This window comes from Tachyglossus aculeatus, chromosome 3 (genome assembly GCF_015852505.1).
Source record: "Tachyglossus aculeatus isolate mTacAcu1 chromosome 3, mTacAcu1.pri, whole genome shotgun sequence".
NCBI lineage: Eukaryota > Metazoa > Chordata > Mammalia > Monotremata > Tachyglossidae > Tachyglossus > Tachyglossus aculeatus.
In genome coordinates this window covers 35,194,082-35,221,249 of record NC_052068.1, presented here as the reverse complement: position 1 = coordinate 35,221,249, position 27,168 = coordinate 35,194,082, and the positions used below count along the sequence as shown (strand labels likewise).

The 27,168-nt window shown below is 46.3% G+C and overlaps 1 protein-coding gene across 4 annotated transcripts in view; it reads left to right on the top strand.

Moving 5' to 3' along the window:
• RASGEF1A (RasGEF domain family member 1A) overlaps positions 1 to 27,168 on the top strand; it is a 377,771-nt gene that overhangs the window by 326,808 nt on the left and 23,795 nt on the right. The window contains exons 1-4 of one of the 4 annotated variants that reach the window (XM_038743668.1): positions 4,657 to 4,901; positions 13,409 to 13,591; positions 22,057 to 22,179; positions 26,026 to 26,163. In XM_038743668.1, coding sequence (XP_038599596.1) covers positions 4,875 to 4,901; positions 13,409 to 13,591; positions 22,057 to 22,179; positions 26,026 to 26,163 — 471 coding nt within the window. In that variant the 5' untranslated portion in view covers positions 4,657 to 4,874. Of the gene's footprint in view, positions 1 to 4,656; positions 4,968 to 9,520; positions 9,541 to 13,408; positions 13,592 to 22,056; positions 22,180 to 26,025; positions 26,164 to 27,168 lie in introns of those variants that run through there. The other 3 variants (XM_038743670.1, XM_038743671.1, XM_038743669.1) reach the window with 3 other exon arrangements.

The following is a 27,168-nucleotide window of genomic DNA, read 5'->3' as shown; positions in this document are numbered from 1 at the left end:
GCTAAAGCATTACTTCCCAAACCAAGGCTGTGTTATTTCCCTTTGAAGGGGACATACCAGGCTAATCTAATGAATTAAATTTGTTTCAAGTGTGAATTAATTAGATTTGGAAATTGCTCCAAAATTCAGTTATCAGATTTGTCTCCTTTTAGCCTCTTGGGTTAAATTCCCTCCTGGCTTCCAAATGCATCAATACTAAGGAAATAGTGGCTACTTTAATCCACATTATTTGGAAGTAAATCTTATGTAGTTTCACTCTATTTGGCGGGGTATTGGGTAAAACACCTGGGGTTCCTATCTGAGTTATTGGCCTAGTGTAGACTCAGGGTTCTTAAGTGACAGTTTCAACAACTCCAATCAGATTCGCATTTCCTCTTTGCTTGGTGACCTGCCAGCAGCCAGTAAACCCATCTTTAAGAAATTAGCAATTTTGCTCAAAAGCAGGATGTGAACAGCTGCACTTGTTTGTTGCAAACTCTCACTCTACTTCGCCTTGAGAGCTTTGGTGGTTAAAATGAACTTAATATTTATTGATGTTGGGAGTGTTCACAGCAATCAGTCCGGTTACTCAGACCTTGAGCCCCAGATAAGATCGTTTTAGCTAACACAGGAAGCCCAGCAGGCTTTCCTCCACGGAGGTTGAACCTGTTCTATGTGGGCAGTTAAACTACTTAACTTTTGTTAATTCCCCAACCACTGGCTGGATTCTTCTCACCCTCCTAAGGTGAGGTAGGAGGCATTGTAGGAGGGCAAGTGAGGGGAAAATTAAAGTGAGGCCTTTCATTTCTTTGGTGTTGAGTCACTCTTACACACTTGCTGTAAGGCATTTCCCCTGATTTTGGCCTAGATTAGGCTAAAAATTAAAAGGCTCACATCTTTAATATTTTCCAGTGGGGAGTTACAGAGGATAGTATGAGTGTCACAGCCCCCAAGGAAATGTGATCAGAAGAGTGACCTGGAAATCTTAAGAACATCTGGCTGGAGACCAGTGAAGGGATTGCAATAAGCTCTGGCTTGGCCTTCCAACTCAAAGATTTTGATTCCCCAGAAGAAAATACACGGTTTAGGGGACTATTTCAGAAAACTTGCTACCTTTAAGAGGGAAAGAGCTGTTGTGTGTGTGTATGTGTGCTTGTGTGTGGGTGAGCATGGCAGGACACATTTATTCAGGTTGCATGAAGTCTCCTGACAGGAATGGCACACATATGCTAGAACATTTCTCTCTGAAAGAGTTATCAGTCATCAGTGTACAGAGCAACAAAAGAACAATTATTTGGCTGAACTAATGTCCTGCTTGGGTGAGGGGAATGATAATTTTCATTCTGTGAGCTGAAGCCTGGGAAGAGGAGTCTTTTTTTTTTCCCTCCATGATCTCAGTGGGAAATAAGTTTAGTTTTAGAAATACAGTGGGAGGGGGGGTGACTACAGCAGAGAAGCAGCGTGACTCAGTGGAAAGAGCCCAGGCTTTGGAGTCAGAGGTCATGGGTTCAAATCCCTGCTCTGCCAATTGTCAGCTGTGTGATTTTGGGCAAGTCACTTAGCTTCTCTGTGCCTCAGTTACCTCACCTGTAAAATGGGGATTAAGACTGTGAGTCCCATGTGAGACAACCTGATCACCTTGTATTCCCCCCGGGCTTAGCACAGTGCTTTGCACATAGTATGTGCTTAACAAATACCATCATCATCATTATTATTACTACTCAGAAGCAGGGACCCACAATCTAGTCCTGTGATCCCACCTACCTGTGTGAGAGAGAGGGAGAGGGAGAGAGGGAGAGAGGGAGAGAGGGAGAGGGAGAGAACAGGACCTTGTTTCCTCTTAAGACAGACTTTGTTAATCCACATGATTCAAACACTGGGGTCATTGAGACCCCTTACTTTCACCAGTCACTGGATTACCTAAAACTTCAGAAAGGCCCAGAAAACCATAGCAGGAGTGAATAGGTAATGGAATCCACAACTCTCCACATAATAATAATAGCAGGATTTGCTACACCTTTACTATGTGCTAAGAGGTGCTTTGCACATAGTAAGCGCTTAATAAATGCCATCATTGTTATTATTATATCCAAGATTACAGGTTAGACGCAGTCCCTGTCCTACATGGGACTCTAAAGGGGAAGGGTGATGAGGTATTGAATTCCCATTTTACAGATGAGGAAAGTGAGGCCCAGAGGAATTGTGACTTGCCCAAGAAGCAGCAGCGTGGCTCAGTGGAAAGTGCCCGGGCTTTGGAGTCAGAGGCCATGGGTTCAAATCCTGGCTCCGCCACTTGTCAGCTGTGTGACTTTGGACAAGTCACTTCACTTCTCTGTGCATCAGTTCCCTCATCTGTAATATGGGGATTAAGACTGTGATCCCCCTGTGGGACAACCTGATCACCTTCATTCATTCAATGGTATTTATTGAGCGCTTACTGTGTGCAGAACTCTGTACTAAGTGCTTGGGAAGTATAAGTTGACAACATATAGAGACGGTCCCTACCCAACAGTCCCTACCTAGGTCCCTACCTAGGGCTCACAGTCTAGAAGGGGGAGACAGAGAACAAAACACATTAACAAAATATAATAAATAGAATATGTACAAGTAAAATAAATAGAGTAATAAATACATACAAACATATATACAGGTGCTATGGGGAAGGGAAGGAGGTAAGGCGGGGGGGATGGAAAGGGGGAGCTGTAACCTCCCCAGTGTTTAGAACAGTGCTTTGCACATAGTAAGCGCTTAATAAACATCATTAAAAAAAAGATCATCCAGCAGGCTAGCAATAGTAATAATATTTCTTAAGCACTTACTGTGTGCCAAGCACTGTACTAAGCACTAGATCCAGTGCCATGCCTGGGGAAGATTGGCTCATACCCTGGGCAGCTGTTCAAACCACCAGAATGATATGGAAAGTGAAAACCTACACAGCCCAGAGAGGGCAGAGTCAAAGGCTCAGAAGCCTGGGCACACCCTCACCCAGAGCAAAGCTGTGCATCACCACAGCCCCAAAACACCAGGGAAACTTTGGTGTGGTTTCCCAAACTGGAATATGAGCCAGGCTGAACTTTGTACACAGAAGGAGAAACACAACTCCCTATGTCGCTAAACCAAAAACCACTTTGCAGAGCAGGCAGAAGCCTGGAGGAGACAACCTTCCAAGAGGGTTCTTTGAAAAAAAGCTAACGTTCTGTTCCAGGTGCTTTTTGTTCTTTTGATTAGTTTCAGCCATCTACATTCTCCCCTGGAATGAGAGGAGAAAATTAGACCAAGCACTCTTCCTTGCAGCCAGCTAGAGAGATGGGGAATAGAGAAGCAGCGTGGCTTAGTGGAAAGAGGCCGGACTTGGGAGTTGGGTCATGAGTTCTAATCCCTGCTCTGCCACTTGTCTGCTGTGTGACCTCGGGCAAGTCACTTAACTTCTCTGTGCCTCAATTTCCTCATCTGTACAATGGGAAATAAGATTGTGAGCCCTGCGTGGTACAACCTGATTACCTTGTATCTACCCCAGAGTTTAGAACAGTGCTTGGCACATAGTAAGTGCTTAACAAATACCATCATTATTATTTTATTCCAGAAAATAATTTTTAGGTGGAACCAACCTTATGTTGAAAGCTAGATTGATTTCGGATAAGACTTAAGAGAAGCAGTATGGCTCAATGGAAAGAGCACAGGCTTTGGAGTCAGAGGTCATGGGTTCAAATTCTGGATCCACCACTTGTCAGCCGTGTGACTTTGAAGCAGCGTGGCTCAGTGGAAAGAGCCCAGGCTTTGGAGTCAGAGGTCATCGGTTCAAATCCCAGCTCTGCCACTTGTCAGCTGTGTGACTTTGGGCAAATCACTTCACTTTTTTGGGCCTCAGTTCCCTCATCTGTAAAATGGGGATTAAGACTGTGAGCCCCCCGTGGGACAGCCTGATCACCTTGTAAACTCCCCAGCACTTAGAACAGTACTTTGCACATAGTAAGCACTTAATAAATGCCATCATCATTATTACTAATTTATCTGGGCCTCAGTTACCTCATCTGTAAAATAGGGATTAAGACTGTGAGCCTCCCGTGGGACAACCTGATCACCTTGTAACCTCCCCAGCCCTTAGAACAGTGCACATAGTAAGCATTTCATAAATGCCATTATATTATTATTACTTAAACCCTGGACATGCTCAGAGGAGAGGGTGCAGAAGCACCAAAGCGCTTCCTTATAAGACTCCCACCGTCTTGGATGGGGGAAAGAAGAGGACCCCAAACCAGCTCATTCTAGGAGCTCCAAACCGAGAGTCTGACTTATTAACCCGTTAAGTTTAGGGTCTGGTGGGTAAATGGAGGAGCGAGCACCTTCCACACCAGGTGATAATGACATTCGACAGACGCTAGTAAAAGCAGCCGGGAGTGGAAACTCTCTTTTTCCCTCTCTAGGCCAGCTGTCAAACCCTAACGGAGTTCCCCTCGGGCACGTTTTTCAGCCCAAGTAAGGCATCTTGACGTGTCCTTTCCTGCTCTTTTAATGGGTGGAGGAAGGTGGGAGTCGTTTAACCTGCCGCACGGGTTTCCGGCTCCAAAAAAGGAGAAGGTGGGAATTGGTGGGACCCCTCCCACTCCCTCCCCGGATAGCAGCAGCTTTTCTGGACACCCCCCAGCTCTCTGAGGTCTGCTCCTTTTGAATTGGGCGATGAGCCCTGCAGCCAACCGCCAGCCGAGCTAAGGACCGACGTCAGCCCCGGGCTGCAAAGCTGCAGCAGCTTGGGTTTTCTTCCTCAAAGAGCCGGGAGACTCTTCAGACCCGAGCTTTGGCCAGGAGAATAATAGTCGGGCTGCAGACACAATGCTGACAGCCTGAGGCTTAGGCCCCTTTGCGCAGGCCGGAGATTGAAATCGACGCCGAAGTTTATGTATATACTCCGGAGGACAATGAGGGTAAGGCTCGCCTCTCTTCTACCTGAGCAGGAGGCACTCGTTTGAGTCGGGGACATCTGCAGAAATGTAAGATCCTTTTGGTTCGTGAGTCGGGGAAAAGTGCAGAAGTGTTTCTGGGTGGTGTTGGGTTCGTTGTTGGGTTTTTTTCTGCGCCCCAAGGAGTCAGTCGAAGCCCGCCCCGTAAAAGAGAAGGCTTAAATCCATCTTGGGCTGTCGTAGCAGAGGTGCAGGGGACTTTGCGCCCGCTTGAAACTTGGGGTGTCTCAAAGGGACTTGAGAAAAATCATAATTAGGGTGCTTGTGAAGCGCTTCCTATGTGCCAAGCACTGTTCTAAGCGCTGCAGATCTATTCCATTTATTACGGGCTGGGATTGTTTCTGTTGCTGTGTTGTACCTTCCCCAGCCCTTAGTAGAAATCTTAATAATTAGGGTGCTTGTGAAGCGTTTCCTACGTGCCAAGCACTGGTCTAAGCGCTGATGCTCGCTTCTATTTCTTACAGGCTGGGATTGTTTCTATTGCTGTGTTGTACCTTGCCCAGCTCTTAGTAAAAATCATAATAATTAGGGTGTTTAAGTGCTTCCTATATGCCAAGCACTGTTCTAAGCACTGAAGATCGCTTCCGTTTATTACGGCCTGGGATTGTTTCTAATGCTGTGTTGTACCTTCCCCAGGTCTTAGTAAAAATCATAATAATTAGGGTGTTTGTTAAGTGCTTCCTATGTGCCAAGCACTGTTCTAAGCGCTGCAGATCGCTTCTGTTTATTACGGGCTGGGATTGTTTCTATTGCTGTTGTACCTTCCCCAGCTCTTAGTAAAAATCATAATAATTAGGGTGTTTGTTAAGTGCTTCCTATGTGCCAAGCACTGTTCTAAGCGCTGCAGATCGCTTCCGTTTATTACGGACTGGGATTGTTTCTAATGCTGTGTTGTACCTTCCCCAGCTCTTAGTAAAAATCATAATAATTAGGGTGTTTGTTAAGCGCTTCCTATGTGCCAAGCACTGTTCTAAGCGCTGAAGATCGCTCCTGTTTATTACGGGCTGGGATTGTTTCTGTTGCTGTGTTGTACCTTCCCCAGCTCTTAGTAAAAATCATAATAATTAGGGTGCTTGTGAAGCGCTTCCTACATGCCAAGCACTGTTCTAAGCGCTGAAGATCACTTCTGTTTATTACGGGCTGGGATTGTTTCTGTTGCTGTGTTGTACCTTCCCCAGCTCTTAGTAAAAATATTAATAATTAGGGTGCTTGTGAAGCGTTTCCTACATGCCAAGCACTGTTCTAAGCGCTGAAGATCGCTTCTGTTTATTACGGGCTGGGATTGTTTCTATTGCAATGCTGTACCTTCCCCAGCTCTTGGTAAAAATCATAATAATTAGGGTGTTTAAGTGCTTCCTATGTGCCAAGCACTGTTCTAAACGCTGAAGATCGCTTCTGTTTATTACGGGCTGGGATTGTTTCTGTTGCTGTGTTGTACCTTCCCCAGCTCTTAGTAAAAATCATAATAATTAGGGTGTTTAAGTGCTTCCTATGTACCAAGCACTGTTCTAAGCGCTGAAGATCGCTTCTGTTTATTACGGCCTGGGATTGTTTCTGTTGCTGTGTTGTACCTTCCCCAACTCTAAGTAAAAATCATAATAATTTGGGTGTTTGTTAAGCTCTTCCTATGTGCCAAGCACTGTTCTAAGCGCTGAAGATCGCTTCTGCTTATTACGGGCTAGGATTGTTTCTATTGCAGTGTTGTAGCCTCCCAAGCGCTTAGTACAGTGCTCTGCACAGATTAAGCGCTCAATAAATAGGATTGAATTAATATTGCTGCTTCCAGGAATGCCCTTCGACCGAGCTGGATCCGGGCTCAGGGCCATTCGTTTCTTGGGGTTTTGGACAAGGTTTGCGCGTTGGCCGGAGATCTTTGCTTTGTGCAGGCGTTCAGCCGGGCGTCTCATTCACTCATTCAGTCGTATTTATTGAGCGCTTACTGTGTGCAGAGCACTGTACTAAGCGCTTGGAAAGTACAATTCAGCAAGAGACAGTTCCTGCGTGTCTCTGTTCCGATAGCCCGAGAAGGACATTTCTTGGGGAGTGAGCGCTTTGGAGAGAATCCTAAAGTGCAGGTGGTGCAGTGGAATAATAATAATAATAATAATAATAATAATATTTGTTAAGCGCTGACAATGTGCCAACCACTGTTCTGAGCGCTGGGGTGGATACGAGATAATAATAATAATAATAATGGTATTTGTTAAGCGCTTACTATGTGCGAAGCACTGTTCTATGTGCTGGGGAGGATACAAGGTGATCAGGTTGTCCCACGTGGGGCTCACAGTCTTAATCCCCATTTTACAGATGAGGGAACTGAGGCACAGAGAAGCTAAGTGACTAGCCCAAAGTAATCAGGTTGGACCCAGCCCTTGTCCCACAAGGGACTCACAGTCTCCATCCCCATTTTACGGATGAGGTAACTGAGGCTTAGAGGATAATAATAATAATAATAATGACCCGCTGTTGGGTAGGAACCATCTCTATATGTTGCCAACTTGTACTTCCCAAGCGCTTAGTACAGTGCTCTGTACACAGTAAGCGCTCAATAAATACGATTGAATGAATGAATGATGGTTTTTGTTAAGTGCTTACTACGTGCCAGGCACTCTACTAAGCGCTGGGCTGAATACAAGCAGATCGGGTTGGACACACTCTGTCCCACGTGGGGCTCATAGTCTTAATCCCCATTTTACAGATGAGGTAACCGAGGCACCGAAAATGATAATCATTGTGATATTTGTTCAGCATTTACTGTGTGCCAGACGCTGTACTAAGCGCTGGGGTGGATACAAACAAATCGGGTTGGACACAGTCCCTGCCCCACAGGGGGCTCCCAGTCGCAATCCTCATTTTGCAGATGAGGTCACTGAGGCCCAGAGAAGTGAAGTGACTTGTCCAAGGTCACACAGCAGACAAGTGGCAGAGCTGGGATTAGAACCCACAACCTCTGACTCCCAAGTATGTGCTCTAACTATTAAGCTATGCTGCTTCCCTAAAGTTTGTGGAGAGACCCTGCTCCCTCACCCCGCTGCCCCCAGACTCAGGCTAGTTGAGGGGAAGAGAAGCTTAGAGAGTCGCAGGGCTTGAACAGAGAGCCACTCGCCGCTTTCAGAGCGCCCAGCAAACGTCCAGACATCCTGTCAAACGTTTGGAAAAGATAGAAGTCCCTGGACTCCTGCAGTGTGCAATGCAGACACTGCCCGGGAGAAGCTCTAAAGAAAAGGCACGGAGGTGACTTTGGGCAAGTCACTTAACTTCTCTTTGCCACAGTTACCTCATCTGTAAAATGGGGATTAAGATGTGAGCCCCCCCCCCCCCCGTGGGACAACCTTATCACCTTGTAACCTCCCCAGCGCTTAGAACAGTGCTTTGCACATAGTAAGTGCTTAATAAATGCCATCATCATCATCATCAAATGCCACTTAAAGCATTCACCCCAGAGAGAAGATGCTTTTGTTCGCCTGCTTGCAAGAATGCAGTGTGTGTGTGTGTTTGTTTTGGTCATTCTTCCCGGGAAGCCCGGATTTTATGCTGTAAAATAAATAATAATAATAATGATGGCATTTGTTAAGCACTTACGGTGTGCCAGGCACTGTACTAAGCGCAGGGGTGGATACAAGGAAATCGAGTTGGACGCCGTCCCTGTCCCGCGTGGGGCTCACAGCCTCAATTCCCATTTTACAGATGAGGTAACTGAGGCACGGAGAAGTGAAGTGACTTGCTCAAGGCCACACAGCAGACAAGCGGCAGAGTCGGGATTAGAACCCCATGACCTTCTAACTCCCACGGCTGGGATCTACCACTACGAAATAATTCTCCCCGGGAACCTCATGTCTTGAAAGGCTTGGGAGCTGAGTCGGACCTGCTGGAGTCCAAATCCAATCAGGGGCATTGCCAACAAGCCTCCTGTTTTTTCACCTTCCTGCCACCGTCCTGAACAAATAGCCTGGAGTTCTCCAACTCCAGTTTCCAGGAAATCGGGTTCCACCCACTGATTCTCAGGAAAGGTAGGAATCCAGCCTGCCCTGCCTTGGCCGGAGTTCTGTCAGTGCTGATTGAAAGAAGAGCGCCTAATGGCAGTCAGAGCTCTGGTTGTATTTTCGTGACCCCAGAGATGTCACGATGTCAGAGATTGCAAGTGGCTGGCAATCTGGGTTGCTCACTGTGATTATGCACCTGTAGAGCCTCCCTTCACTGTCCAGTTGGGGAGGAGTCGGTGCTGGGCCTCCGCCTGTCTGCAAGGAAGCCGGCCACACGTGTTTGTGGCTCAGACCGGCCGTGATTCATGTTTAGAGATCTTATAATGAGGAAGCACTTTTCTCTCATTATGGTTCATCCCTCGGTATTATATGATGGTGATATTTGCTGCATTCTACACATTGTTTTGATTCTGAGAGCCACATGAGTCATGAAAACATGTAAGGATGGGACGGTGGGAGGGACGGGGTGGGTAAGTGAGCGTTTGACAGCCCTGCTTGGTAGGAGCCAGTTGAAGTTTCTCCCGGACAGTGTCTGCATTGCACACTGCAGGAGTCCAGGGACTTCTATCCTCTCCAAACTTCTGACGGATTATGTCCGGTTGGTAGGCGCTCTGAAAGCGGTGAGTTGCTCTCTTTTTTTCCCTCGCACCCTCTCTGAAGGAAGGAGGGAGCATACTAATAATAACAATGGGTTTGTTAAGTGCTTTCTATGTGCCAAGCACTGTTCTAAGCACTGGGATAGACACAAGGTTATCAGGTTGTCCTACTTGGGTCTCACAGTCTTGATCCCCATTTTCCAGATGAGGTAACTGAGGCACAGAGAAGTGAAGTGATTTGCCCAAAGTCACACAGCTGACAAGTGGCGGAGCCAGGATTAGATCCCACGACCTCTCACTCCCAAGCCCGTCTCTTGCCACTAAGCCACGCTGCTTCTCATAATAATTGTGGTATTTGTTAAGCGCTTACTATGTGCCAAGCACTGTTCTAAGCATTGGGGGGGCATACAAGGTAAACCAGGTTGTCCCACGTGGGGCTCACAGTCTTAATCCCCATTTTACAGATGAGGGAACTGAGACACAGAGAAGTGAAGTGACTTGACCAAGGTCACACAGCTGACGAGTGGCAGAGCCAGGAGCCTCTGACTCCCAAACCCGTGCTCTTTCCACTGAGAGAAGTTTGGCTTCACTTAAAAAGCCTCATCACTAATGAATCAATGATTTATTGAGTGTTTACTGTGTTCAGAGCACTGTAGTAAGCATTGTAGTAAGCGCTTGGGAGAGTACAGTATAACAGAGTTGGTAGATGTGTTTTCTGTCCACAGCGAGCACTGATTTCATGAACAGTGGCATTCACCTTGTTGCTTGTGCTCTTTAATATGGAGCCTGAGCAAAGATTGTAAGCTAGTAACTTGGTTTACCCTTCTAAGCATCATTATTGGTTACATTTCGATGGTCTGGCGCAGCCATGATAACAAGCACTGACGCAGGGTAAAGGCCTTAAGAGCCTCGATTAGTGGACCTAGTGAGACATTTACGGTACTCTGAGTTCTTTCTATTTCCCTCATGTTCGATGTCCATGGGAATCTGGGAAACTGAGGATAGGTGCTGCGGGCAGATACTTGTGTTCTCCATGATGTGTTTTGTTTTGTTGTGTGTCTCCCCCTTCTAGACTGTGAGCCCGTTGTTGGGTAGGGACCATCTCTATATGTTGCCGACTTGTACTTCCCAAGCGCTTAGTACAGTGCTCTGCACACAGTAAGCGCTCAATAAATACGATTGAATGAATGAATGATGTGGAAAAGCAAGAGGAGGTGGGAACAGAACCGCCGTACCTTGTTGCTTGTGCTCTTTGATATGGAGACTGAGCGAAGATTGTAAGCTAGTAACTTGGTTTACCCTTCTAAGCATCATTATTGGTTACATTTCGATGGTCTGGAGCAGCCGTGATAACAAGCACTGACGCAGGGTAAAGGCCTTAAGAGCCTCGATTAGTGGACCTAGTGAGACATTTACGGTACTCTGAGTTCTTTCTATTTCCCTCATGTTCGATGTCCATGGGAATCTGGGAAACTGAGGGTAGGTGCTGTGGGCAGATACTTGTGTTCTCCATGATGTGTTTTGTTTTGTTTTGTTGTGTGTCTCCCCCTTCTAGACTGTGAGCCCGTTGTTGGGTAGGGACCATCTCTATATGTTGCCGACTTGTACTTCCCAAGCGCTTAGTACAGTGCTCTGCACACAGTAAGCGCTCAATAAATACGATTGAATGAATGGATGATGTGGAAAAGCAAGAGGAGGTGGGAACAGAACCGCCGTTAGAATTTTGTAGTTGAATGATTTTTGAGAACTGCGTGTAAGGCTGGCCTGGGAGAGGGGCAACAGGTGGAGAGGATGGTGTTTTGGATGGAGAGTAAGGCGACTTGGGTTCTAACCATGTGAGAACAGACTGTAACAGTGTCTGTAGCCTTCTTTCAGACTCCCCAGAGAAAGGCACTCTCTTGTCTTAGGCAATTGAGCCCAATAAAAGTTGGGAAAGCCAATTTAGAAAACCAGATTTGCGGTTGCTTACAGAGTGGTGTTTTACTTAGAGGAGCCGGGCTATGAAGGTTAGGGTTGATCAGGCTTAAGATCAATAAATGGACTTTCCAAGGAAAAGCTCAAACCGATTAAACTTACTGCTCTCCCGAGAGCAGTAGCAAGTATATTTATCCTCATGCTTGGGAAAGAAACAAGACCCAGGAAAGGGAGGTAATTTGTCCAAAGTCACAAACCCAGGGCCCTTGAAAACCTCTGATTTCTTCAGTTTTCTCATCTTTTAGGTGAAGCTTGAGAATTTCCTAGGCCCTTTTTAATTTTAGTTTTGAAAGAAAGCCAAACCTTAACCATCTCAACACCCTCTGGACGTTGGGTGTTGAATTGAGACCGATATCCATTCTGTCGCTGTAGCAACCACTATTTGAGGGAAGAAAAATAGATGCCTCTCTTTTAAATATGGAAGCGGTTGTAGTGAAGCCTCATGGACTTCAGGTAGGGGTTTAATTTCCCAGGGTGAGGTGAGCAAACGCAGCAATCTCATTGACTGTGGACCTGTTGCTCTAAATCTGGGAGAAGAGCCACCATTGATGGAGCGGAGGGTGGAAGGAGAGAGGGACCTGAAGGGGGAAAAGATCTTTGTTCCCGGGAGGACTTCAGAGTCGGGGAATAGCAGTGAACTTTCTGTAATGATGTGCGTCTGTTTGGGCTCTCCACAGGAGCCTCAGTGAGGAAGTCACTTCCTAAATAATAATAATAAATAAAATAAAATAAAAATAATAAATGCCATCATCAAGTCACTTCCCTTCCCAAGGCAGAGTTTCGGCCAGTTGCTAAACCACTAACCGGGTATCTCAGCTGCCCGCCGCCACCCTATACTTGCAGTTTCAGGCTGGAGTAGCTTGGCTCAAAGTTTCACAGAACCTCCTGGAGGGTGGGTAGGTGGGTGGGTAATCAGATTTCAGGGGTAGAGAGTAGGCAGCTTGGTATGTGTCCTCCTAAACACACCAGCCACAAGGCAGCGCTCAGTAAACAGAGGGCACCTGTGGAAAAAAACTGTTGATTCTGCTTTAAATGCTATATTTATAGTTGCATGTAGGAGGAACAAGAGCCGTGTTTGAGTGCGTGCCTGGGAAACAGGAATGCCTGGGTTCTGATCTCAGCTCTGACCCAGCCGGTCCTATGGCTTGGACCAACCCTTCCTGGGTTTCAGCTTCCTCTTTAAACCTCCCCAAAGTTTCTGTTGTAAGTGAGACCACGGTGTTTTCCTGCTTCCCCGGGGTAGTAGGAGCAAACGGAGGAATTCCAGGGATGATCATTATCATCATCAACAAAACTGCACATTCAAAAGCCATTCAGAAGAGCTCACACTGTTCTCTAGGCTTGTGACTCCCTCCAAGGGCAGCGTCAGACGTGAACATAAACTTGCCCCAGGCTGGAAGCAGCCTTCCTTTACATGGGACAGACACACCCTGTCAACTGCTGGATCCGAACTCAAAGCGTAAATTTGCCACCACCACCCCTGTAAGCAGGCGAAAGCAGATCATCTCTCCCACGAGGCCGTTGGATGGGTAAACAGTGCAACGCCTGTAGGTTTCTTTCCCAGCGTTCTCTCCCTAGTTAAAATCCCAGACTGGATTTTTAGCTTTAAAGCTACCATGGGGAAGAAGCGTTTGGCTTCTGATTGTTTTATGGGTAAGTTGGGAAGAGAAAGATTCCACCAGCCACTCCCGAGCTGAGCTGGTGTTTAACTTTGGCAATAAAGGCATCTTGCAGGTGGGTGGCATTTGGGATTCTTCCCCCTCCACCATCCTTGCAGTGTTCCTTCAAATAGGCAATGTCTGTACAGTGCCTACGCTCAAACAGATCAGGCGAGAGAGAAAGAGAGAGAGAGAAGGCAGCTCTTGCATAAAGAGACTCTTTGATGGCCCTCACCACCTCTTCATTTATCCCCCTACAGGAAACTATGCCCCAGACACCAATATTCTCCAGTATGCTCGGTTCCAGTTGTAGTGGTCAAGTGCAGCCGGACATGGGTGAGCGGAGTGGAGGCGACCTCGTTTTCCAGGATGGGAATCTGATCTCCGGATCTCTGGAAGCTCTGATTGAACATCTTGTTCCCACCATGGATTATTACCCGGATGTAAGTACTGTAAATTGCTTTGGGGGAGGCGGGGAGGGTTTGGTTTCCACTGGCTCCACTGATCTTAGGAAGAGGAATACAACCAGCTCCACCCTCGCCCTCAAGTCCAGAGCATTAGCGAGTGGCTTCTGCTTCATACAAGAACCCTTGCCCCGTGTGCCAAAGGGGGATAAGATCCTCACGACCATTAATGATGTTTCTAATAGCTAAGCAAAACAAGAGCTTAAGTTGTCAGGCTGTGGCATATTCCTGGGCCAACAGTAGAAGGTGACATTTTGAGCAGGCAATGGATAGTGATGATAAGGATAACAACTGTGGTATTCATTAAACAGTTATTAGATGCCAAGCACTGTGGAAGATTCAGTACAGTCAGATCAGATACATCCCCCATCCCACACGGGGTTCCCTGTCAAAGGGGGAGAGAAAATAGGTATTGAATCCCCATTTTACAGATGAGGAAACTGAGGCACAGAGCAATTTAGTAACTTGCCCAGGGCCACACGACAGGTGGCAGAGCTGGGATTTGAACCCAGTCCTCTGAGTCAGGCCTGTGCTCTTTCCACTGGGCTGTTCTCTTTGCTTAAGGGTCAGCATGGTGGATGGGTGGGGTACGTCTTGCCAACCTAAGCATGGCAGACCTGAGCTCTACCCCTCCCCAATGTTGCCACCCGCAAGTACAGATTCCACTGGTGAAGGGGAGAGTGTTTTCAAATCAGAGGAGGGATCGATACCACTTAACCAGAAGGAATTCAGCCAAATCTCAGGGATCCCCTGTAGTGTAAATACCTTGCCCCCCTCCGCCCCCGCATTGCTGCAGGTGAAAAAGCCAAACACATTTTGGCCCTAATAAGTCTGGGTGGTTGGGGAACAAAGAAAAATATTCATTCAATCGTATTTACTGACCGCTTACTGTGTGCAGAACACTGTACTAAGCGCTTGGGAAGTACAAGTTGACAACATATAGAGACGGTCCCTACCCAATAACGGGCTCACAGTCTAGGGATAAAAATATCCCTACCTTGCTGTCTCTCTGTCAAACACACAGGATTTTGAAGGCAGAAAGGTCTGAGGGAAATAGACCGACCCAGAGACTGGCAGCAGCCACCGTTTGGATGGAATAATCGGTCACTGGTATTTATTTGCTGAGCACTTACTGTGTGCACAGCGTTGTGCTAACTGCTTCTCTGACATTTCTAGAATCCACACAGTTTCTGAGGGTTAAGGGTCTGCCCCCGCCAAAACAGTTGTGCAAGTCTTGGCCTAGTCTGAAGAGCACAGGACTGGGAGGAAGAGATTCTAATTCCAGTTCCATCACTTGCCTTCTAGTGACCTTGGGCAAATCACTTAACTTCCCTCAGCTTCAGTTTCCTCATCTGTAAAATGGGGATTCAGCACTTCTTCTTCCCTTCCCCTCAGACTCTGAGCCCTGTGTGAGAAAGGAACTGTATCCAACGTGATAATCTTGAATCTACTTCAGTGCTTATTATATAGTGAGTGCTTAACAAATACCACAATTATTATTAACTTCCCTATGCTTGATTTTAAGTTAAGAAACATGTCAGTCAGCCCAAGCCATGATACTGAAATAGGTATGATCCTATCCATTCTGACTCCTTGCTGAACTTCCTGAAAGGCATTCAGGAGGTTTGAGTCATCTTTCTGAAGTGAAGGAAAGAAGCAGAACAAGCGAGTCCATAACCCGCACCATATGTTCCACGGTGCGTTCCCATCCGTTAGGAAAGCAGAGTGGCTTAGTGGAAAGAACACGTTCTTGGGAGTCAGAAGTCATGGGTTCTAATCCCGGCTTAGCCACTTATCAGCTGTGTGACTTTGGGCAAGTCAGTTAACTTCTCTGTGCCTCAATTACCTCATCTGTAAAATGGGGATTGACTGTGAGCCCCACGTGGGACAACCTGATTGCCTTGTATCTATCCCTGCGCTTAGAACAGTGCTTGGCACATAGTAAATGCTTCACAGATACCATGTGATGGTGATTATTATTATTATCCATTCATAGACTCCTGGGGAGAATAGTACCTGAGAGGCTTTGGGATTCAGTTTGTGCTTCTCTAAAGAATGGGGACTGTTGTTTATTCTTCTAAAAATGGTTTTCCATTCCCTGACATCCCAGGTATGTACCTCCCCAGGCAAAGCCCAGAGTACTCTAAAGAGCTCCCTGCAGTTGGTCTATACCCCATCAAGGATCTCATCAACTCTGTGGCCATGATCTCACCTTTCACACTTGGCTCTACTCAACTGCAGGCTCAGTTTCATATTTTTTGCACACAGTAAGCGCTCAAGCACCATTGATTGACTCAGGCTAATTTTTGAGACATGCCAGAGGAAGAGGGAGTGAAAAACCCTGATGCCAACTTGCAGTTATTCAGGAGAATGTTGTGGGGTCCCTCAGGGAGCCTGATACCTGAATTCCAGCCAACAGTTTGGGTCTTCTTCCCCTATCCAATTTTACCAGGGCAACAGGACAAGCAGCTCGTATCCTCTCACTCTTCCCAAGCTCCGACAGAGGTGTGAAGAAGTAGAAAAGTGGCTCAGAGGCCCTGGGAGGAGAAGAAGAATAATAATTGTATTATTTGTTAAGCCCTTACTATGTGCCAGACACTGTACTAAGCGCTGGGATGGATCGTGTTGGACAGGTCCCAGTCCCAAGTGGGGCTCACAGACTTAATCCCAATTTTACAGATGAGGTAACTGAGGCACAGAGAAGCTCAGTGAGTTGCCCAAGGTCACACAGCAGACATGTGGAGAACCCGGGGTTAGAAGAAGAAACCCAGGTAATCCACAGACCCGGCTCATCTGCCCGGAGATAATCTGGAGTCGGTGGTTTGCTTGAGGAGGTTCTTGTACCAGTTTGAAGTTTGGGATTAGAAGCCCCAAATTCCCCCCAGGCCCTTAAGCTGGAGTCAGCTTGTGCCATGAGAAGGTCAGGATAGACAGGCATCCAGTGTTGCTTGCAAGCTTGTTTTCAGCTGGAAGATTTGTTTTGCACACAGAGGGCTGTGTTCCGGAGGCAAGGAATGGAATGTCCCATTCCCTGCCACCATCAAATCCGAAGAGGCACGTGAGGGAGAGGGTGATCAAACACACTCAGTTCTGGATCGAGCTGCTACAGGGAAAAGGAAAACTATTTATTTATTCTTTCTCCTTCACCTCAAGACGCCATCAGAACATTCTCGGGCCATAAAGCAACAGTTTTCTCGGCCTGGTCTTTTCTTTTCCCTCTTCCTCTTCTTAATTGAAGCCGTCTCTTAGCAACTGGTTTAAGGCATTACAGGCATCCGCCTGCCTTCTCTCAGAAAGCACCAACTTCTTTTGTGTTGGGCTGAGCTGCTCTAAGTGACGGGTGTTTGTGTTGGGTTTTCTTTTTACTTCCCCCACCCACTTGCACAAATACCTGTTGGCTTTTGTGAAAGGCAAGTGGGGCGCACAGATTCACCCTCGTAGCGGGGAAGGAAGGAGTTGGTGAAAACTCTTTTTTTCAGTGCTTGGATCTTTCTGGCTGAACTCCCTGCCGTGAGCTTTCATTAGGAGAAGAAGAAGGGATCTGAGTTCCTCTCGCAAATGGAGTCTAGGGACTGGAACACACCCATGTCAAAATGTGTAGGGACCCCCCAAACCCTGCACTGTTCCCCCAGGAGCCGAACATGGGCTCTGGGTTCATCCACTCATGATCCTAGGGAAGCAGCATGGCTCAGTGGAAAGAGCCCGGGCTTTGGAGTCAGAGGTCATGGGTTCAAATTCTGGCTCCACCACAAGTCTGCTGTGTGCCCTTGGGCAATTCTCTGAGCCTCAGTTACCTCATCTGTAAAAATGGGGATTAAGACTGTAAGCCCCACGTGGGACAACTTGATCACATTGTATCCCCCCCAGCACTTAGAACAGTGCTTTGCACATAGTAAACGCTTAACAAATGCCACCATTATTATTATCCTAATTTCCGTATTGCAGCTGGGAGAGTGTGAACAGGCAAATAGGGGTAGAGAGAATTTGCAAATGCCCCAGAGCCAAAGCAGAGCTGTAGGAGACTCAGCAGCAGAGCCAGGGATGGGGTATGTTGTAAAAGGAAATATGAAGTGTATTCCTGCTTCTCTGCCACCTTTTCCACCTACATCTCTTTCTGTCTCTCTCTGTCTCTGTCCCTCTCTCCCTCTCCTCCCTCCCCAAATGGAAAGATCATTTCTGCCACCCCTGCCACCTCCCCATCCCCCAAAATGACCTGTTCCCCATTTGAAAGGAGGCACTGGGGAGAAAAATCAATCAATCAATGGTATTCATTGTGCGCTTACTGTGTACAGAGAACTGTACTAAACACATGGAAGAGTACAGCTCGTCCCCTAGACTGTCAGCTCATTCTGGGCAGGGAATGTGTCTACCAACTGTTATATTGCACTCTCCCAAGCACTTAGCACCCAGTAAATGCTTCACACCACCACTGATTGATTCATTCAATACAACAGAGTTGGTAGACACATTCCCTGCCCACAGTGAGCTTGCAGTCTAGAAGGGGAGACAAATATTAATATGAATAAATAAGTTATAACATTTATAGCTAGGTACATGAGGAAAAATGCCACTGACCTTTGAATACCCATCTTCCATTTTTCCTTGGTTAGCTGGGGTGTGAAGATTAGTCAGTCTTGAGCCCTGAAACCCCTTGTTGTGGGCAGGGAATGTGTACGCCAATTCTGTTATATTGTACCTTCCCAAGCTCTTAGTGCTCTACACATAGTAATTGCTGAATAAATACCATTGATTGATCGATTGATTGAACAGATTCACTATTTAGTTCCAGTGGCCCAGACCATGGTCGGCCTGGGAAATATTGACTAGGGATACCCACTGGTCCCCTGAACCCTTGAGTGGCACATCATCCCCTTCTTTATCTTCCACCATCCTGGCAGCAGGCTGGTGGCATCTCTCAGCCTCAGCAGACAAACAACAAAGCCTCTTTGTGGGGAAGGCCGATGGTACGGCTTCTCAAACATTGCACAGAACACTCAGCACATGTGCTCCCAGAGAATTATGGTTACAAACCCTTTGCGCTAATGGCTGGCAGTGGAGGGAAAAGAAGGTGGGTTAATTTAGATGAACCTGTCCCCAGCCTCCCATTTTCCTTAACTCAGAGCAAGTGTAAAAACAATATTGAGGTTCTGAGAAGATGATTTGGGGTCATAATGGACACGAGTATAGCTTTCTTAGTGTGTTAAACCTTTGGATATACAGGCAGCTCAGTCACAGGCCCAAGGCTTCAATCCCCAGTTCCTGGTCTTCTTTTCCTCCCTCTAGCATTAACATCAGCAATTCTAATTTGGGCTTCTGATGTTTAACTCTCTCTTTTTTTGTGTGTGTGGTACTCCATTAAGCACTCGCTATGTGCCAGGGACTGTACTAAGCACTGGGGTGCTTACAAGATAATCAGATTGCACACAGTCGATATCCCACATGGGGCTCAAATGATCAATCCCCATTTTACAAATGAGGTAACTGAGGCCTAGGGAAATTAAGTGACTTGCCCAGGGTCACAAAGCAGACAAATGATGGATCCAGGATTAGAATTCAGGCCTCTGACTCCCAAGCCCTGGTCTATCTTTTTTACTTTTCCCCAACCAATCCCTCCTCCTTGTTTCTTCAGCACACAAAATGGCAATTCTATTTTTCTTTCTTTCAAACATAAGGTCATATTGAGAAAAATGTTTCACTCCTTTGCTAGAAGTCCTTTTTCCTCTACATACGTTTAATACCAGATCCAAACAGTTCTCTTTAGGCATAATGCAGCTTTGATATTTTGCAAAATAACATTCCAACCACCTGTCACTCTTAAAAGAACAAATCAAACTGTAAAATAAAAATCCATATTAAAGCTAAAACTTTCAGTGAAATTTCATTTGGATATGCAGGTGACTAGAACCAGTTCACAAATTATTTGTAAAAAACATGTGTTTCAAATTCTGTGGATTTTTTTTTAATGGTTACTCACCCGTGTTGACAGATGAGTGACTTTGCCATTTAAATCATGAAAAAGGACATGCTGACTCTTTCCCCAGGGTTCATTTTGGTAAAAGAGGGCACCAAATCCCAGGCGGGTTGGGCTGCTCTTGACAAGAGGGCATGATGTGTTTCCCCTCCCCTACTCCTCCAGGAGGAAATGTAGCTCTCACCCCAACTTGGTCAGGTGATTTTTTTTTCCCTTCTGATTTTTTGAAAGGGTTCATTCACCTAAAGGAAGCCATAGAGCTCATTAAAAATGGCAAAACTGGAGTACCAGCTGCATTGACAATATTTTTCAAACACCACATTTGTTTAGGCAAATGATTTGTTGTTTGATGGTTTGCCAAAAAACTTTCAACATATTGGTGGGTCACTAACCTGGCCATAACTTTTTTAACAAGCTGTGTGGCCCTTAGAATAATAATAATGATAATAACGATTATATCTGTCAAGTGCTTACTATGGGCCAAGCATGGTACTAAGCACTGGAGTAGATACAAAATAATCGCAGTCTTTGTTCCTGTGGTGATTATAGTCTGAACGGGAGGGAGAATGGGTATTGAATCCTCATTTTACGAATGAGGAAGCAGAGGCCCAGAGAAATCATGTGACTTGCCCAAGGTCATACAGCGAGAAGTGGCAGATCCAGGATTAGAATTCAAGTCTTCTGAATCCCAGGCCCAAGTTCTTTCCATTTGGCCACATTACTTATCATTCTTAAGCCCTATCCTGTCACCTTCACTCTTCATCACAACCATTCTCTCCCCTTAAACCTTCCTAGTGGCTTGCAGTAGGAAATATTTGGATAATGAAGAATGGATAAGTGCTTACAGAACTATTTGTCAAAAATGAGGGTGCCTTCCTTTCCTCCCCCTTGGTGATTAACACTGGCATCAAGCCATGGGGAAGGAAATACAGTCACCTGTGTAAAGGATGCACACAAAACGCCTACTAACTTTCCTCAAGGAGACCTGTCTATAGAAATAAACACTGGGTTCCCAGGCTCCAAATCTATACTCTTTCCCACTAGATTAAGCACCTAAGGACAGTGATCCTATCAATCAGTTAATCAGTGGTTTCTATTGACCGCTTATCCTATGTGCAGAGCACTGTACTAAGCGCTTTGGAGAGTACAGTACAACAGAGTTGGTAGACATGCTCCGTGTCCATAGTGAGCTTACAATGTAGAGGGGAAATTTACAGTCTAGTCTGTGGTCTAGTCTTCTCTTTTATATTCTCCAAACTGTTTAGTAAGGCATTCTGCACACAGTATGTGTCTAATTATGCTATTGATTGATTTAAATGAAAACATTCACAGGCTTGATCATTAGCTTATACTTCTAACTGTTCCCCCAGCCCCAATTCAGCTATTAGAAAACACACACACACACACACACACCCCTCCATCCCTCCCTCCCCATCCCCCCCGAGCTCTCATAGCTACCAACCAAGCCAAAAGATCGAAATGCTGATTGTTACACAATAAACACAAGCAGTGTTGTGGTTCTGGAACTAAAATCCAGCAACCGTCGGCTAGGAGAAGACAGGAAAAATGTCATCTCTCGGAGGCAAAATGGTAGAAGCATGAGGGTTCCAGAAGGAGGTATTCATTGCTCCGATCTATCTCCCTTCAATTTTCTGTGTTCATACGGGGAATGCATAAAGTTCAATGTGGAGTTTGACCCCTCATAGCCATACCAGCTTTGTGCTTTCCAATACAATAGCATAGTGTATTGCATTTCCTCCTTTCAACATCTTCCTTGTGGGACAAAGGTGGAATTTTTCTTCTTCATCTTCAAGGCCCTCCAAAAATCACATCTCCAACAGGAAGCCTCCCCTGATTAATCTCTCTCCTCCCCACCTTAATTTTCCCAACAGTCACTTCAAGACTTCCAAGTCACCTAAGCACCTGGATGCTCACACTCCTTCCCTTTGCACTTCTGTGCATTTCTTGATACTCTACTTCCTCTCACCTGTTATTTACTGTCTGCCTCTCCTGCCAGATTGTAAACTGGGCTGGGATCATACCTACCCACTCTGTTGTGCCCCCTCTTAGAGCTTAGCACACTGCACACTGCTCTTTTAGACTTTAGACTAAAGACTTTTAGACTTAAGTCTTTTAGACTTTAGACTTTAGACTTTAGACAGTCTTTTAGACTGTGAGCCCACTGTTGGGTAGGGACTGTCTCTATGTGTTGCCAATTTGTACTTCCCAAGCACTTAGTACAGTGCTCTGCACATAGTAAGCGCTCAATAAATACGATTGATTGATTGATTGATTGCTCTGCATAGAGTAAGTTCTTAGTAAAATCGATTGATTGGCTGGTTTTGTGGGGTGGGAGAGGAGGTAATGAAGGCAGACTGGGGAGGAGAGCAGAATGTGAAAAACAGAAGTGCATAAGAGATGAGATTCCTCCAACCACCAGTTCAATCGCCTTTTCTCTTTTCCCTTTCTACAGAGGACATACATCTTCACTTTCCTCCTGAGCTCCCGTGTCTTCATCCCTCCTTATGATCTCCTGGCCAAAGTGGGGCAAATCTGCCTCAAACAGAAGCAGCAGCTGGAGGCAGAAACTGAAAAGGTAAGGAAGGAGCCAAAAAGAAGAATGTGGTTTTGATTAAGACCAACAGTAATCAGTAACAGTAATGATTAAACTGAGCATATGTTTAAGGGAGCAAAAGAACTTCTGGCTTAATTAGAGCCCATTAATTGTGGTGTTCTGTTCTTGAGACTTTTTGGAAACTCCCAGGACTGCTGAGCTGAGAGTTCCCCAAAATTCTGGGTCACCAATCACATGCCTTTAATACACTCCAATAATGCAGAGACAATATCAATAATAATAGTAATAGTAACTGTGGTATTTGTTAAGCACTTACTGTGTGCCAACACTGTTTGAAGCACTGGGGTAGATACCAGGTAATCAGGTTGGACACAGTCCCTGTCACGATGAGTTCACAGATTAATCGGTGGTATTTATTGAGGGCTTGCTGTGTGCTGAGCACTGTACTAACCACATGCTGTCAACTCTGTTATGTTCTCCCAAGCTCTTGAATGCATTGCTGTGCACACAGTAAGCACTCAATAAATACCACTGATTGATTGTTCCCCTGAGAAGGGCTGGAGAGGTACCTGATTTGGGGTAGACAGATTTTCCAGTGACTCTTCCATCTCCACTGTGCTCCCCCACCCCCTCACCCACTCCTCCCATCCTCTCCTTTGTTATTTGATGGGGCCTTTAGGTTTCAGTTAAATGGTTGAAAAGGATTGTTTGAACAAGAGCATTAATTCCTCTGCTGGATACCCGGCCCATCTTAGGCAGCTTGGGCTGAAACTCTACAGACCCAGCCCTTTCCATAGAACTATCGGCTGGGGAAAAGTATTTTGGCCCCAAGGCCAAAAAAGCGCTGATAGCTTTTGGTAAAGCAGTCCCGTAAACAAATTATGCAAAGAGAGACTGGCTGAATCTCCTTCTGAGGAGCATGTGAGTAGTATGTGTGCATTGGAAACCCGCCAACCTCGGAGGTCACATACCACGACACTTAGCATTCCACGGGGCTTTGACGTCATCTACTGATAATCCCTTCGACGGAGGACTTCCCGAGAGTCAGACTGACCAATCGACTGGGAGATCAGTGAGATTCACACAGCGAGGTTCCTCATTATTTTGTCTTCCAAGGAAGCCTTAAGGCATGCTGAGCTGATTGACCGGTTGATTCTTCAGCCCAGTTAAAAAAAGCATTCCGTTCCTCCGAAACCCAGCATTCCTGTTCCTACTATAGAAGCGGAAGGCACCCGCCGTGAGTTTTTGACATGGAACATCAGCGTTCCCTGACATAACCTTCCTGAAACTGTATCTCTTTCGCCCAGCAGCAGAAATCCAACTCACCACTGTGGGCCTTGGAATTACGTACCCACTGCAGGAAGATAGCAGCTCTTCCTGCTGCTGTGTCCTGCTTCCTGGGATTAGTTACCCTTCCAATGCCTCGGCCTCACATAGAAGCAGTGTGGCCTAGTGGAAAGAGCACATGCGTCAGGGGATCTGGGTTGGCTTCTAATCCCTTCTCTTCCACTTGGCTGTTGAGTGACCTTGGGCAAATCACTTTTTCTTTTTTCTGGTATTTGTTAAATGCTTACTATGTGCCAGACACTGTACTAAGCACTGGGGTAGATGCAAGCTAATCAGGTTGGACATATTCCATGTTCCACAAGGGGCTCACAGTCTTAATCCCCATTTTACAAATGAGGTAACTGAGGCACAGGAAAATTAAGTGACTTACCCAAGGTCAAACGTCAGATATAATAATAATAATATTTTGTTAAGCACTTTGTGTCGGGCACAGTTCTAACCGATGGGGGAGATACAAGTTAACTGTGTCGGATGCAGTCTGTGAGCCCTTTTGTGAGGAAGAACAGGGTTTGAATCCCCGTTTTACAGAGGAGGAAACAGGCAAAGAGAAGTTAAGTGACTTGCCCAAGGTCACACAGCAGGCAAGTGGCAGAGCCGGGGTGAGAACCCAAGTCCTTTGACTCATAGGCTCATGTTCTTTCCAATAAGCCATGCTGCTCCTTAGCTCCACATCTCTGTGGCTCAGTTTCCTCATCTGTAAAATGGGGATTATATACCTGTTCTCCCTCCCCCTTACACTGTAAACCCCATGGGGGACAGGGACTGTGTCCAACCTGATTATCTTGCATCTACCCTAGTGCTTAGTAAAGTGTACAGCACATAGTAGGTGCTTAAATACCACAATTATTAGTATTTATTATGAGACAGAGGTGGAGGGGAAAGTCCATTTCAGAGATATCTCATCTTCATTGGTGCCATCCTTATGGCTGGAGCCTGCAGGAATATTACCCCACATAGCCTTAGGTTTTAATTGGCATCATCCCCATTTCACAGCTGAGCAAACCAAAGCCTGGGGAAGCACGGCAGCTTACTGAAGTCTAGCTTGGAGTCAGCCACAAGGATAGGAAAAAATGCAGAAAGGAAACAGGCTCTTAGAGGGGGGAAAAATAGCTTCCTCTGTACTAGAGAACTAACAAGAACAAACCTGTAAAATCAGGTTGGGGAAGAAGGTGAGGTGCTCAGAGTAGGATAGCTTAGGGCTGCCCCAGAGAGTTCAACTTTTCCTGAACCCAGAGAAAGCCAGCTGTACATTTGGCATGAATCTGACTACAGTACTCCTTCACTGACTGAAAAAGGGAAACCGCCAATGTAATGTGATGTCCTGACAGTTGCCTAACAAGTCAGTAGCATATTATCCAGTCACTAGTGAGATGTCCCCAGACAGTCTATTACACCATGGTTCAGACCCCGCTTGCTAGCTCAAATAATGACAATAATAATAATTGTGGTATTTGTGAAGTGCTTACTATGTGACAGGCACTGTTCAGAGGGCTGGGTAGATACAAGATAATCGGGTTGGTTCCATATAGGGCTCACAGTCTTAATCCCCATTTAACAGAGGAGGGAACTGAGGCACAGAGAAGTTAAGTGACTTGCCCAAGGTCACAGAGAAGACAAGTGGTGGTGTCAGGATTAGAACCCAGGTCCTTCTGACTCCTATGCTCTATGCGCACTCACACTCGGAGCAGGCGGGCATCTTCCCTGTACCTCCTCAGTGGCTACCTTCTCTCCCAAGATACTGACCCAAGCCTCCTTCCACAGGCTACTCTAATAGACCAAAACATTAATCCCCTATTCTGGCTGGAGCTGAAAGAAAGGAGCACCTGCGAGACAAACCTGTAAAATGATCTCAAGTAATCCGACACACCGGTTGTGAGTTCAGAATGCCAGGTTGCCTCAGCGTGGGAGCAGATGCTTTTGTTTTCAGTGGGCATTTTCTTTGGCTTACGTGTAAAAAACTCAAGGCCCTGAATTTTATTATCCCTTTATAAAGCAGAACTGGAAGGGCTGTAGCTCATAAACACACACACACAAAGCTTTGCACACATTCCTTCTGAGGTCATTTTCTAGATGCCTTTTCCCTAGTAACAGTGAGGCCCAAATATTGAAAAACAAGTGAATACTGAGTTTATACTGTTGAGTTGGTTTTGGGGGCCACCTTTTGTGGTTATCTGAGGCTGATCTGAGCTCAGTTGACAGCCTCAAACTCTTTGGTCTGTGTATTCTTTCTGCCACTGCTCCACATCTTTGGGAGGCAGCTGGAGTGGACACAGGTGGATTTAAGGGGTCAATTAATCATATTTATTGAGCTCTTGCTGTGTGCAGGGCACTGGACTGGAAACTGTACTAAGCGCTTGGGAAAGTACAACACAATAATATAACTGTCACACTTGGGAGAGTGCAACACAATAATATAATGAAGTCATGGGGGGGTTGGTCCCCCTGACTCCGCCCAGCAGGCAGCCACCAAGTCAGGAGCTAGAATCTTAACCTGATCTCTCTCTTCTTCCCCCTGCTTAGACCAAGTTGAAGTCCTTTGCTGCCAAGATCATCCAGCTTCTGAAGGAGTGGACAGAAACATTCCCGTATGATTTCCAGGATGAAAAGGCCATGAAAGAGTTAAAGGAGATTGCTCACAGAATCACGCAGTGTGATGAGGTAAGACAATTCAATGCCTCCCTTCTGGGCTCCCCACCACCCCGCTCCACCAATTCAGGGGGGCTTGGCACATCATGACATCCATCCATTCGGGATGGATTCATTCTCTGAAGGATCATTGGTTCCTGGGTCAAGGCCTTTGGACTGTAACTTTATCCATGACCAACGTGGGACAAAGGTCAGAGAGACCCAGGAGACATGAGACAGAGAGAAAAATCAGTGAATTAGTGATATTTATTGAACGTGTGCAGAACTGTATGTATAACACAGGTACTGAGAGCTTGGGAAACTACACAGTGCCTGCCCACAAGGAGCTTTCAGTCAGTCTAGTGAACACCAACTCCCAGATCCACCCTTCAAGCCACGGGCATAGCAAACTGGGCATTCATGAAGCATGGGAAAGGCGAGATCAACTGCTTGAGTTTCATGGAAATGACCAGGGAGGTGACCAGATTGTGTTTCTGGTTCAGCGTCATTTTGCTCACCTCGTCCTGGGAAACTCTGGGACTTTCCCAGGCCTAGGGTGACCCGGAGCAGCAGAGCCCTGGACCGAGTCTGCTGTCCAGTGGGAAGCCACAGACCAGGATGGGTCCAGCCTGGGGCACCTGTTGTATGTGGTCAGACAGACCCCTCTGCCCCCTGTCAGTTTCCCTTCATCAGAGGAAGTCTGGCCCAAAAGCACTAAACCACTCCCAAAGGGAAGAACCTGAACTGGGGAGCAGCTTGGTAACTTTCTGGAAGCCAAACTTAGGAAGACACTTAAATAGAAAGAGAACTTCCTTCTTTCCCCACCCCCATCCCGACTGCTCCCATCTCTTTCTGTCTCTCTCTGTCTCTGTCTCTCTCTCACACACTTCCTTAATGCCTGCAGGAAAGGGGCCAACTGGCACTGGCAGAAGCAGCCATCAGGAGCTTCAGGGATGGCCACAAAAAAGAAGGGAGGCAGATCAAAGTGCTATATCCAACTTGCTAGGTTGAAACTGGGGAAGCAGCTCTTCTTGGCAA